The sequence below is a fragment of the Crinia signifera genome, chromosome 8 (genome assembly GCF_055691185.1).
Source record: "Crinia signifera chromosome 8, ASM5569118v1, whole genome shotgun sequence".
Taxonomy (NCBI): Eukaryota; Metazoa; Chordata; class Amphibia; order Anura; family Myobatrachidae; genus Crinia; species Crinia signifera.
The window spans coordinates 30,316,831-30,331,720 of record NC_139224.1 but is presented as its reverse complement, the minus strand read 5'-3'; the positions used below and the strand labels follow the sequence as shown (position 1 = coordinate 30,331,720).

The 14,890-nt window shown below is 46.3% G+C and overlaps 1 protein-coding gene across 3 annotated transcripts in view; it reads left to right on the top strand.

The window, feature by feature from the left end:
* Positions 1-14,890, top strand: part of PTPRG (protein tyrosine phosphatase receptor type G) — a 407,379-nt gene that overhangs the window by 189,904 nt on the left and 202,585 nt on the right. For all 3 annotated transcript variants that reach the window (XM_083156071.1, XM_083156070.1, XM_083156072.1), the window contains exon 4: positions 7,871-8,019. In XM_083156071.1, the coding sequence (XP_083012197.1) occupies positions 7,871-8,019 (149 nt within the window). The remainder of the gene's footprint in view (positions 1-7,870; positions 8,020-14,890) is intronic.

Genomic DNA, 14,890 nt, shown 5'->3' with positions numbered 1-14,890 from the left:
TCACTGCCCTGTCCTTGTATACCGGGTGTACTGTCCCCATCTCTGCCCTGTCCTTATATACTGGGTGCACTGTCTGTACCTCTGCCCTGTCCTTATATACCGGGTGTACTGTCCCCATCTCTGCCGTGTCCTTATATACCGGGTGTACTGTCCCCATCTCTGCCCTGTCCTTATATACCGGGTGCACTGTCTGTATCTCTGCCCTGTCCTTATATACAGGGTGTACTGTCCCCATCTCTGCCCTGTCCTTATATACCGGGTGTACTTCCCCATCTCTGCCAGGTTGTCCTATATGGACTGTACGGTCTACAGGTGTGCTTGGTTGTGATAAGGGGTCCCCTGCCCCCGTTTCTGTTCATCCCTGATATTATTGGGTGTACTTTCCCGGTCTCCGCTTGATGATGATACACTATGCAGCGTATTCACATAGTTCAGCAAATGTCGCTCAGCAGGTTCTAGCTCACAATTTGTAGTAGCACTTGTATAAATGACAACGCCTGGTGTGTTTTGCAGTTATTGCCGGTCAAGTGCGCCGCATTGCGTTTCTCCCCTTGCAGTCTCCTTACCACCAGTGTGCCCTGTCTTTTTTTTGTCTCATCCTGACATTGGGTGCTAGCCCATATGATGGCGGCAGTATCACTTTGCGCTGTCTGTGCTGCCTCCACCTGCAGCAAGTTTCCCTGCCCTGTACCTGCTGTGCATTGTAGTTATTTAGACCTTTGATTTATTGCCTACATAACTAGGTGGTGCCCATTGTCTTGTGGGTTCCATTTGATAAATAATAACTTGGTTGTAGGCTGGCATTGCTCATAGCTATTTGGATGAATACACCTTATACATTTATCAAGGAAATGAAATCATGGAGGACTTTAGAAGAACATTGCAAACTGAAAATCTCTCCCGAGGTCCTTTTTAATTATTTATCTTAAAACAAGTAAAATGACCTCTAAGGATACAATTAATCACTTACAGCTGATCAAGTATTTATGGGATGCAATTAAATCCCCATTTTGCATTTGAATTTGTTAGAGACACAACATAGCCAGCAGCCGCCTCTGAGGAGGAGGCATTCACATTCACTACGCACAATTCATTTCACCTGTTCCGTTGTGGGTCAGACAGGTGGTAACTGGGTGATGCCGAATTGTATTATCCTTATAGTACAGCTGTTGTGCACGCCATCATGCTATTCGTGTTGTCTGGTGTCTCTAGAATTATTGCAATGTATGGTCGCACACGACATATACAGTATATATTATTACAATACTTTGAAGAGCGGTATCATGGGAGCTCCATGCCAATGAACCCAGAGGTCGCTCTCCGACCACATCCTGCTTTCCTCCTGTACGGCACATGGTTTTTCCTGGTCGGCTTCCTACATTTCTAACTGTACCTACAATATCTCGCCCACAAAAAGCCACTTCATACATAGCAAACATCATCTCAAGATAGCATTGGTTTCCCTCTGCACGTACACAGGCCTATCATGGGAAAGTGGTAAATGGATGAGCAGAATCATAACTGACAAAATGTTATGCTCCACCCTCTTTCCCGATGACACACTTAAGTTTTTCTCCATCCTTTATTTTAAATCCCTCACTTAGGCCCTTATTCTGGTTGGTGCGGTCAGAGCCGCACACGGGGCTCCGACCGCACAAACCAAGGGCCGCCCACCAGACGGATCGCCACGGCCGTCCGTACACGGACGGCTGGCGATCCGCATTAAAATGGTGGAGGCTACGCCTCCACCATGGTGGGAGCTGCCCCCTGCATTCGATGGTCGTCGACCATCGAAGGCAGGGCCGCACGCCGCGGCAGCTCCCGCAAGCTGAGACCACACGGACAATCGTCCGTGTGGTAGCTTGTATGGGGGCTGAAAGCTGACATCCGGCGACGTCAGCTTTCCGCCCCCATGTCATGGTAATGAGGGCGTCATGCCCTCATTACCATGCATACGCCCCGCGTTTGCATGGGAACGCCCATGAAACGCGGGGCGTACACATAGGGAAATGAGGGCATGATGCCTCTCACGCCCCTATACGCCCCCTTTGCGGCGGACGAAAGACGTCTGCGGCGAAGGGGGCTGCACATGCGCAGAATGACCTCTGCGCATGTGCAGACCAAAAACATCGGCGGTACGGCCGCACGCGGGCCGTACCGTGCCGATTAGAATAAGGGCCTTATTCTGATGCAAACTGTAAAACTTAATTTACTATGATTTTCTATTGCCAACCAAAGTAAAACATTACACGACCCATACATTGGCACCACAACTCCCAATCCGCCGATCGGCAATCCATCTGAGAAAATGTAAAAAAAATCCCAGACTTTCCAATGATTTTTTTTTTTTCATCTGATTCCTCAAATCTGGGATTTCAGCCAGGTTTGAATTCCCGGATTTCCAGATCCATTGCCGAATGGGGAATTGAGGGCAGTACATCCGAGATGTATGGGCCTAGTTAGTAGCAAAGCATAGCAGTGTAATGTGGGGTACACACCAGGACGATATGGCCCAAAACGAGCCAATTTAGATACAATCTCGACTGATTGTATGTAAATCGGCCGTGTTTTGGGCCATTTCACTGTCCTTTTGATGCGATCCTGATCCGATGCGCGGCCCCTTGGGTCGTTAGGTCTTTTCGGAGATCCTACCTGCTGCAGGTAGGATCTCCGAAACGACCATTGTAGTGGGTGCGGGTTGCGATCGGATTGAGATCTGTGCCGGTCGGTGGCTCCGTCAGCTTGTGAGCGGGTCGTACGTTCCTGTGACGACCCGTTCACGAGCAGGATCATCCTGGTGTGTACCAGGCATAAATGCTTTTGACCTTCACTGTGGGTTACCAAACAACATTGCCCAAATATTGCAAACCTGCACTACTGTCTAGCAGACCAATGATCACGTGTATCTGCCCATTGTAAATTCGGCATAATCAAAATATATCTGGTTGCTGTGTTTTCATTGCAGATTTGCCCTTCTAAGCAGTGTTCATTGGCCAATCATTTGTGATATAAAATGAAGCTTTTGGAGAAATATGGCAGCGTGCAATCAGCAACAACAGCTGGTGTGTCCTAATGTGTGCAGGGCTGCAGGATGAGAACGTAGGAGGCACTCGGCTCTCTTACAAATCAATTTGTTGTGGGATTAGTTTGTCTAATGGTTGTTCGGACCGTGTAGTCTGTCAGGATCTCCTTTGCTGTGTGCAGGTGAAACGTTTGTATTGATCCAACCGTAGAGTCTTCAATAAACCTGAAATGTTATTTAACCTTATGCAGAGAGGTTGCAGACTGGCGCTTTGTTTGTTCTTGTGATCGAGAAGTGTAGCCCCTCACATCTGTGTCATTGGATCCCTTTATGAACCTCTCAATCTGCCGTTTGGGATTACCACCTTCACCTACCACTGGAACCCTTCATAGATACAGAACTCCAGGTGAGCCCTGCCATCCTAGCCACCTGTAGAGACTGTGTTCCATCTCAAACAGAATTGACCATTGGGTCCCCACCAGAGGCGTAACTAGGACTTTGTGGGCCCCATAGCAAAATTTTGAATGGGCCCCCCCCCCCCCCCCACGGTCTTTACCGGTGTCAGTCGGCGGCGTCCCCCCTGCCTGGCTTCTCCCTCGGCCAGCCCAGCACACCCCTGGCCACTTGTCCTGCTTGTGAGGGGGAGAGAGACTCGCGAGATGATTACGTCATCTCGCGAGTCTCTCTCTCCCTCACAAGCAGGACAAGCAGCCGGGCCCGGAGCTATTACCAGCAGCAGCTGCTGCTGCAGCTGCTGCAGACCCGCGAGATGATGACGCTACATCTCGCGGGTCAAAGGGCACATCGGCGGCGTCCATAGGCGAATCTAGAAATATGCTAATGGATGGTCTCAGAATATATACTATAGTTTTGTGCAACAAAAAAAAAAGGCGGGGTGGCCTAATTTCAGGGGGTGTGGCTTAATAGGGGCATAATAAGACTAAAATTTATAATTATAAGTTTCAGAAACATTGCAAACGCATACACACAAGTCTATCCAATTATATGAGATAATGTGATAACAGCTGCCCGGCTGTATAGTCAAAGCAGCAGCAGCCTGGTCCGTCGCTATTTTCAGACACGCTGAGGATATTGCAGGGCTGACAGGCAAGGAGCCCACTCACCAAGTCACAGGAGGGCAGCAGCGGGAGCAGGGACCAGCACCTGTGGCAGAAGGGAGCGACGTGCAGAGGCTGGATGGAGGCACTGGCTGGATACCGCCTGTCGCGAGTTCTGCAGAGAGCCACAGAGCAGCCCGGCAGCGGTGGAGGGCGAATGTGCGGGAGCGGAAGCCCAGGCAGGAAACCCCAGATGCAGGCCGCTCCCGTGCGCAGAGTCTCGGCAGTCAGACTTCACGGCTGCGATCCCGGGGGTCCCGGCGTCACAGGGCAGCAGCAAGCCAATAGGAGCTTGTGATCCGGCAGCCGCACCTGATTGGCTGCCAGACCGCAAGCTCCTATTGGCTCGTGGCCGTCCAGACTAGGGAGAAATGATAATAGCGACGGAGCAGGGCACGGTCACCAGGTTGCTGCTGCTGATTTGACTAAAAGGTAGAGACTGGATGCAGCCACAGACAGCGCTCTATGCCGGGCACCCCCTAGATTCGCCTATGGCGGCGTCCTCCCCAGCCTGGCTTCTCCCCCGGACAGCCCAGCACACTGCAGTGCACAGCGGGGCTCTAATAGCGGACGGGCGGCTCTGGCACTGCTAATATATTGGCGGTCATGGATGGTGCAGGGGAGTGCTTGCTTGCTGTCTATGGGGCCCGGGCCCCCCCAGCCGCCGGGCCCCGTAGCAGCTGCATCCCCTGCACTCACGGTAGTTACGCCACTGGTCCCCACCACCTTCTCCACCCACCAGAGTGACCGGGGTGAACAGCCATCCACACCTCCAGGTGAGCCAACAACACCATAGCCACCTGTTTTGAGGTCCAGGATCCCCACAATAGGGTCACATTAGGAGAATTAACAACTCTCCTTCCATTCGTGTGTGCTAAAAACTACCGTGACTCCCATCCATCTAAGTCACACAAAGGAGCTTTCCCATCGTATGGGTACAGAGTGCCCCACCTTTTATAAAAACCTCTTTGAAGGGCCCAGGATTTAGGGACATATCCGGAACCCCCCTCACTGACCCCTCCAGCGGCATCAATCAACTCTCCGTATTATAGTGAGGACCAGTGAACCGGCATCCCATCAACTTTTCATCCATTCCCATTTGGCAGACTATTGACCAAAAAGTGCACCTACAAATTGGACAGACACGATCCGGGCAGTGTCCCAGGTGCCTTTCTTGATCCAACCACAGAGTGAGATCCATTTTAATACTTTAATAATGTTTTTTATTTCAATGTATACATTATATATGTAATTGTGATATTTTAATTGATTTATAAACTTTTTTCATTTACTCACCCCAATTGTGTTCATTGTAACTTTAGCGCTGCTTCTCTGTATATTTTGCTTTTCGGAGATCCTACCTGCTGCAGGTAGGATCTCCGAAACGACCATTGTAGTGGGTGCGGGTTGCGATCGGATTGAGATCTGTGCCGGTCGGTGGCTCCGTCAGCTTGTGAGCGGGTCGTACGTTCCTGTGACGACCCGTTCACGAGCAGGATCATCCTGGTGTGTACCAGGCATAAATGCTTTTGACCTTCACTGTGGGTTACCAAACAACATTGCCCAAATATTGCAAACCTGCACTACTGTCTAGCAGACCAATGATCACGTGTATCTGCCCATTGTAAGTTCGGCATAATCAAAATATATCTGGTTGCTGTGTTTTCATTGCAGATTTGCCCTTCTAAGCAGTGTTCATTGGCCAATCATTTGTGATATAAAATGAAGCTTTTGGAGAAATATGGCAGCGTGCAATCAGCAACAACAGCTGGTGTGTCCTAATGTGTGCAGGGCTGCAGGATGAGAACGTAGGAGGCACTCGGCTCTCTTACAAATCAATTTGTTGTGGGATTAGTTTGTCTAATGGTTGTTCGGACCGTGTAGTCTGTCAGGATCTCCTTTGCTGTGTGCAGGTGAAACGTTTGTATTGATCCAACCGTAGAGTCTTCAATAAACCTGAAATGTTATTTAACCTTATGCAGAGAGGTTGCAGACTGGCGCTTTGTTTGTTCTTGTGATCGCCTGATACGCGCCTCAATTCCAGAGTTTGGATTAAAGCACAATATCAAAATAGTATTGATTTGATCAATAATGAGGGCGTTCATCTGGGGATACATACGTCTGGCTTTTGTCCTCTTGTAGTCATTGATCAGGATACGTTGCCTTGTGCCTGCAGTGTCCTTGCTCAAATTCATTGATATTTATTTTATTTTTTTTAAAGCCCTACAATAAGATGTTGGAATTTTACTGATATAATCGCATCTGGTGAAGCTCTTCATAAGTCACGTTGAAGGTGCTGACGCTTTGTAGTGTTCTGCGATATCCAATACTTATCAGGCAATGCAAATATACAGCGACGTACCTCTAATAATATCACCCCCCCCCACACACACACCTCAAACTTATGACAGGGACTGCAAAATAACTCATGGCGTCCTCAGGGTTTAACCCTCACATCAGTTTATGAACCCGCTGCGAATTGCCCATTTTCTTAGAAGCCCCAGGTTTGGCCCCTCTAACCCTGCTCTGACAGACTAGACCGGGGGTGGCCAAACCTGTCCAAGATCTACCAGCATTTCATGTGTCACAGCCCACCTGTGGATCTATAGTAGGAATGAATGCAGAAGGTTTGAAAATGTGACAGTTAGTAATTACTACAGCTGTGCACCAGCTAGGTGATCTGGGTCATGTGAAGTTAGTAATGACAACAGCTGTGCACCAGCTAGGTGATCTGGGAAATGTGACAGTTAGTCATGACTACAGCTGTGCACCAGCTAGGTGATCTGGGTCATGTGACAGTTAGTCATGACTACAGCTGTGCATCAACTAGGTGATCTGGGTCATGTGACAGTAATGACGACCGCTGTGCACCAGCTAGGGGATTTGGGTCATGTAACAGTAACGACGACCGCTGTGCACCAGCTAGGGATTCTGGGTCATGTGACAGTAATGACTACAGCTGTGCACAAGCTAGGTGATTTAAAAAACATGGACCGTTGGTAGATCTCGAGGACCGGTTTGGACACTCGTAACAGACCTGTACATGGTCTAGGTGTCATTGGCGTTAGAACCTGGTGCATCATAAGCCTGAAAAATGTTTGACAAAGGCATGAGAGGGGGCAATTGCACTACTTATTCTGCAGTCTACTTGGGGGTTCATATTGGGCCCACATATTGGGTACACCTAGTTTGGGCGTGGTCACTTTTCTGTTTTGAGCCTTTAACCCTTTGAGTGCCACTGTTGCTGTGGGAGATGTGCAAAATATCCACTAAAAATGCCAGGGTCGTAGTCGAGGAATACGAATCACTTTAGTATTGCAGCAAATGATCTGTAGTCAATTCATTGAAGTTTATTTAAATATTGTGCCAAAAAATACCAGTTGTAGGGGCAACACTGGCAACATTGGTACTCAAATGGTTAAACATGATAAATGCAAAGAAGTTCTACATGAGGGATTATTTACTGAGATGGGAGTTCTGCTGAACCAATCAGTCTATTTCATATTTATTTAGAAGCTGCTTGGTTGCCTGTAGCAACTTCCCATCTTCAATAGAACTCCTCCCATCTTAGTAAATTAACCCCACAGTATCGAACTCCACTGGCGATCCAATAATGTGTGTGGTGATCATCCGTGTCCTGCTTGTGGTGGTCAGAATTGGCTGAAACGGTTGTGTTCTGTTCGCTTCCACACTGCTCACTCTCTCCCATCTCTCTCCCTTCTCCGTGCAGTTGCCATCCTGCTGAAGGATGATTATTACATCGCCGGTGCCGGGCTCCCGGGCAGATTTAAGGCAGAGAAAGTGGAGTTCCACTGGGGTCAGAGCAACGCATCAGCAGGCTCCGAGCACAGCATCAACGGCAGAAGATTCCCAGTCGAGGTGAGACCATACCCACGTGGTCCACATCACTAAGTGGCAGCCACCCATCGTGAAAACAGGACCAGAGTTCTTTTATGTTTCTCTAAAGCTTTGTCAAGACAGGTCTTTTAATGAAGAGCGTATAGGATCACCATTTTATATATGGATTAACGCATTTCATTGTGTGTTCAGACCAGACAGGTTCCTCTTTATTATACATTATTGAATAAATAACGTTTCAATTAAGTTGTATCCTCATGAATTTTTAAAAAGCAGCTTTGCCTGTAGTTCCCCTCTGATCACTAATCTGAATTGATTTCACAGGTTCCTCTGCTTTATCTGTTTGCTTTAGTTTGGGTATGGCTCAAAGGATAGACCGATATGTCGACATGACTGGAGGTCGCCACTAGCATTAGGTCGACATGGGGTTTTTCACCCTTTTTTTTTACCCGAATATCGACTTGGACATGGGCACTAAAAATGTGCTATGCTCGGCACACTATTTTATTCTCCCACCATGGCCTAGAGCCAGCATGTCCAAACTATGGCCCTCCAGCTGTTGTGAAACTACACATCCCAGCATGCCTTGCCATAGTTTTAGCATTCCCTAATAGCAAAACTGTGGCAAGGCATGATGGGACTTCTAGTATCACACCAGCTGGAGGGCCATAGTTTGGACATTCCTGCCCTAGTGGATGGTAGAACAGGAAATACAGCCTTTGTAGGCTCAAAGAAAAGTGAAAAACCCCATGCATGTGTTGTCCTAATATCCCTGTCGACCTTCATGCTAGTGACCATATCCCTTTTTAGTTTTTGGCATGCAGAGGTTAAAGTGGGCCGTAAGCAGCGATAATATGGGAGGATCTGGAGGTATCGCAATGTATAACATGCTTATAGATCAGACATACGGCTTAATTACGAGTACCACCTATTGCCTTTCTGCAACAGCAGTCATTAAGCCCAAAAGATAAGCGAGCGGCCAAAACTAAAAGTAAGGTGTTGTTAAAAAAGGAAGATACAAGTGAGGAAAGGAAAGGCACTTCTTCAGGTCGGCGGGCCCTGCCCGTGAGAGTGTACAATCTGAAGGGCGCATACAGGGAAGAGATAGAATGAAGCAGTGTGTTAAAGTCTAAAGAGCCTGCTTGAAACTATGTGAAGTCTGAAAGGGAGAGAGTTCCAGTGGTAAGGAGCAGCCCTGGCAAGATATTGGAGGTGGGAGGAAGGAAGGAGGAGAATTCTACAGGCAGTGCGAATTAGCATTTTAAAACTATTATGGTGCATTCTGTATTACTCCACTCTCCCCCTTCAAAATTACACCACCTGTCAAAAGTGGTATTCAGCATAAGAAGACGTACAGTCCCTACCTACAGCCCCGAAGCCTGGAACATGTACAAACTAATATTACCCCAAGCACATCCTTTTATTTAAAACCTTTTTAGATGTGAACCTGATACTTTTACATTTACCTTTTTGTGAGTCCCTCTCTCCTAAAGTCAAGTACCGTTTTACACTTACCGGCCCTTTTTTATTGGATACTTCTCCTTGTCCTTTTCCGCTTGTGTGTTGGCTCCGTAGCCCTGCCACTTAAAAGCAAATGTGCCATGAATTTAATTAGGAATCCAGATGTGTACTAGGGTTACGAGTGTCCATTCATTCCAAATCGCAGGCTCAGGGGGATATACAACAGGGGGGGGGGAACTACATTTATAGCTGATTCGCCACAATGTGTATAATAGCTCCTGCATCCAGTGCGAAACTATGTATGTCAGTTCTGCAGTGCTTTATCCGCTCTCTGGCTGCTTGTTACTGTTGGACATCTGTCCAGTGTTTGTACAATTATGTTATTGCGTCTGTCGATCTAATCATGGAAGATCCCATTAGAATTCATTAAAGTTAAAAGATAGACTTCGGTAATTTTAGCTCTACTGCTGTTACCAGCGCAGTATTTCTCTGGTTTAGAGGCGAGAAGGAAATTATTTTTAATTTGGTGTCTGGAACAGTATATCAAAGCAATTGACGTTTGTGGTGCGCTGGGCATAGATTACTGTGTAATATAGTTATTTGCAGGTTTCATGAAAACAGTGTATGGTCTCCAGCACTCTCCCAGTTATTAAGCAACTACTCTACGGCTAAGTGTACTCATTTGAACATGCTGTAAACTAGGAATAAAGATGAAAATGCAGGGGAATAGGAAGCTAATTTGGCCCCAGCCAATAAATGGACGGTTTGTCTGGTAAAACAGATTTTAATTCAGTATGTAAGCCAGCTGGGTCTCCTATTTACTGTGGGTATTTGCTCAGCGCCAGGGGGGCGGGTGTTTGCTCACCCGGCGGGCAGTGGTTAAGCGCTCGGTAAGCACTGAATTTATGCGTCTGAGCCAACCTGAATCACCCGCACCGTATAGAAGTATCTGTAGTCTATGTAAGCTTGCGAGCAGGGCCCTCCTACCTTTTTGGTCTGTTACGCAATCTCATTTTATTCCTGCGTTCACAATTGTAAAGTGCATTTAAATGTGCTGGTGCTATATACATAAATGTTAATAAGCGATGGTGCATAATGTTCCCCAATGGGTACACATGGAGGTTTCTAACAGTGTGCTTCATAGGGTTGGCAGTTGACATGGAAAAAAGGTTGACTTGTAACATGTCATAAACAAAAGGTTGATGTAGGAAAGGACAAAGACACTTGTGTATATCTGCGTGCAACGGAGTCTCTGAATCTGTGCACAAGTTCTGTTGTGTACCATATCCCAACTCAGTCACACACAATATGTAAGTTTCACATAGCACCAGGAGACTCTGCTGATTCATTTGATGAGACTAAGATGCATTTTCGAACATTAAAAGATGCCACGTGCAACCGGAGTTGTAAGGGAGCCGGTGTCTCGCTTGCACCAGGCATCTTGTGCTGTATGGTTTTATGAAGGTAATATGTAGGAGGACACATCCGTACCATACGTTCTGATTATCCTTTTTTGAAATGCAGCAATAGTTATCGGTCAGGTTGGCCACTCTCCGCCCCCTCTGTGGTGGCTGGCCACTCCCCTTAACCATGAGCACCTATCACTGCTTTACATCCGGTTCCACACCGTGTTAGGGAACTAACATTAACCTTTCAATAAGAGTTCCATCAGGGCTTCCAGAAACTTTTCAAAAACTAGAGTGCTTAAAATTTTTTTTTTGATCTAACGAGTCGTTGTAAAATATGATGTTCCCAGTTTATAAATGCTGGTTTGCAATGTGGGTAAGTGGCGGCCATTTTCTATATGTGGGTCGATTGCTAAATCACTGCCCCTGGTTACAAGCTGGCATTCCGCAGAGCTGTCGGTATATCTCTAGATGCAGCATAGGCACCTAGTTGATGAATCATTTCCCCGCCGCAGTACTTTTCCGTGGGCGCTGTGTACAGTCTGCAGCGAGCGTGCACAGTACCAACAGGCGCTGCGAAGGTTGGCATTGCTGCCAGAATGGATATTTGAGCTGCAGTAAGCGAAAATAAATTGTCTAACAGAAAAGAGACTATCTTCATTTTAATCAGCAAGGAGAACATTTCAATACTGTATTTACAGCAAGTGATGGTTTCCGCCAGTGGTTCGCTCGCCAAGTGTGAAATCACCCCGTAGCTGGAGGCTAAAGTGTGTTCCTGGGATGTTTTGATGGTGATTAATCTCTCCCTGTGACATTATCTCTCCAGATGAAATTACCTTGTCGCGCGCGGAGGATGCAGTCTCACGGTTACATTTTGTTTGCCCGGCGCTGCATGCGGCAGGGTACCGTCCTCCTTGCTTCTCCCTTTTTTGTTTTGTATGTAGATTGCCGCTGGATAGCTCTGTGAGCGCCGGTAGGAAGAGTTACACAATATATCTCATTATGTGCCTATTTAGCCCAGATTCTGTACTTAAGGGGCCTCGTAAGCGTAGAACGCCTTGATTGCTGTAAAAGAATACGGCTCTGTGCTCACCCAGCTGTAAATGGATAAAGAATCATTACAAGACAATGAGAAGCCATTTCAGGATTGTTCTGCGCCTTGATTGACAGCACTTATAACCGTATGTGTGACGGTTACTATGTAACAATATAGCTCGGGAACATCTGATTACAGTTCTGCTAACATTTGTATCTGTAATGATATCGGTGACTAATGTTGTCTGTGTTCGTTCTTGAGATTTTCAAGACTAGCAATGAACATTATTAATCTATCTACAGTATCTATCTCTATCAATACAGGATACCGCTGCACTTGCCATTCCTATAAATCGGGGTATTCCTATAAACAGCACGCGCCATTCCCAGGTTGGGGTGCAGTGGCCTGTGACCACACAATCTAGTAAATACAAATACGGGAGGCTCAACACTCACCATAATAAACTAAATCCCCTTAATATACAAATAATCAAATAAATAATGTGGTTTTAGTTCATGAATTGATCAATGCATTTAAGCTTGCAGCCCATCGCCAAGGGACCCCATTTCACTGTAAGTCCTAAGCTAGCACACATCTTGTGTGCTCAGGAATTGGACCGTAAATGATGGGAAATAATTCATGCGGCCTGTCAAATTTTGTTGGGAATTACACCATGCAGATTGTAGGGTGAGGATATGGAGAGGACGTTGGGAAAGCATTGGTCTGAAGGTATCTACTACTGCCGATCAATTAGGAACTGGAAGAGGCCATTCATCACATTTGGGCTAATATTCACCATGAAACTTGCCGTTACTGTAGTAGAATCCAAACTGTAAAGAAATGAATCTTTGAGGGCCATCGGTGGTCCTGCTCAGTAATGACATGTTGGTCATAATTCGCGAGAAAAAAAGTGACTGCTCTCGCCTATAGTTACAGATTGCTATAAGATCTATAATAGCTTGTATACAATTTATAGAAGTGAGAGATTGCATTAAGAATGCGGCAGTACTGCCTATTGCTTAGTACTGCCTATTGCTTAGTACTGCCTATTGCTTAGTACTGCCTATTGCTTAGTACTGCCTATTGCTTAGTTCTCCTGCAAAAGTAACCACATCTGCAAAACATCAGAAAGCAAAGCTGGGTACACACTAGCCATTAAGTTATGCCATGATGTAAGCAGGAGAATGGAGGCATCTGGAAGCCACAGGCTGGGACTTAGAGTGGAAGATGTAGGGTGAACCACCAGCAGGGGCAAACGCAGGATTTTCAGAAGGGGGTTTCCAGAGGGGCAGCGCAAAGCACTATTATTTAGATTTTAATAGAATTAAAAACTAGAGAATCCCACCTACCAAATGGTATTGGGTACTAGGGGATCAGAGTTCAGGAGGCAGAGCAATCCGCCAACGAGTATATAAAACTACATACCAGGTGTGTGGAGCTGGAGCTGTAACCAGCTGCTGGAAGGCTGATATCTCTGGTTCTGGGAACAGTAGAGACACGCTCCTAGTGTTCATCAAAGGAGGAGAGTCCCAGATTTTGGAATATACCCTCAGGAAAACCCTAAGTCAGACAGAACCTGAAATATCTGACTGGGAAGAGCAATTAATAGGCTTGGATGGGGTCCACTGTTTTGAAGTCAGATATCTCCGGTTCCCAAGGGCCGATTTTTAAAATTCTTGTACCTATGGAAAGAGGGGACCCTCAGCTTTCAGCCTAGTGCCCTTAGACTCGTGGGGGGGTTTCTGGGTACTCAGAAACCCCCCCTGCGTGCGCTACTGACCAGCAGCAAAGTATATTAGGAGATGAGGGATGGTGTATAAGGTTGGGCAGCTCTGTATGTGAAAAGGTCACAAGGAGGGAATTGAGGCAGGGCTGGATGTTACCGGACCGTTCACATGCAGAACAGAACACCACAAAGACCTTTTAGACTCAATGAGGTCTCCCCTTCCACCACTACCCACCCTACCCTTTTTTTTCCGGTTGAGAATATACCAAATCCGAAATCTATCCATTGGCAATGATAGCGACAGAATCTTTAGGGAAACCTTGTGACCCCTCCGGAGTGGGACGTGTTTCTAATGTAGGTGATTATATTCGGTGTGCTGTTAATCACCAGTTCTTGATACACACATTTCTTAAGCTCTACCAGTCACCTGAAGTCTGACATTACACACATCATTTGTTTCCCTTGCAGGAAATTGCACTGCCGCTTAATACACGCACGCATCTCCTACGCGATCAATAGTCGTACACGTCCCCCCTCCGTACATCTGTAGGAATGTGTCTCCTATCGATCATGTAGTAATGGCACATGTTTATATCATTTGCAGTTACATATTGCAGAATGATCTGGATAGATGACTAGGGTGGTGCAGATGAGAAACACTTTATGTATGTGATGGTATATATACAGTTATATATAATGCTTCTGGCATTCCATGGGTCCTATATGACCAAATACTCACTCTGGTCATCCAAATGTATGTCGACCCATGCACGTTTAAAGAGACTGGGAAGTAGTATTGTAGTAATAGACTTTTTTGCAAAAATATGGCAGCATGCATTGAATTTCTGAATGCTTTCCAGAGTACACAGTGTTCAAATGATACTGAAGAAATCCTTTATATGTGTATGTCAATGTACTCCGTTTACATAAGACTTCCTACATGCATTTATAACAAATAGTATTGCAATAATATATATGGGGTCAACAAGCCGGGAATGTAAGAATAAAAACAATTGGAAAGGGAGCCAGGTTGGGAGGACTCTGATCAGTAAAACCATGTTTGCTCTAGGCTTTGCTGAGAAGAGAATGATTATATAGCATAGATTTATAGAATGTGCTGGTGTTGTTGGATTGTGCACCTGATCACGTAGATGTCACTAATCAGGAACATTGTCAGAGGCTGTGAGTGGGTATATAAGACACGACAAATGTTCCCCAGAGTCCGGGAATCTTTATAGACTGTTTTATCGCATACTGTGCGAG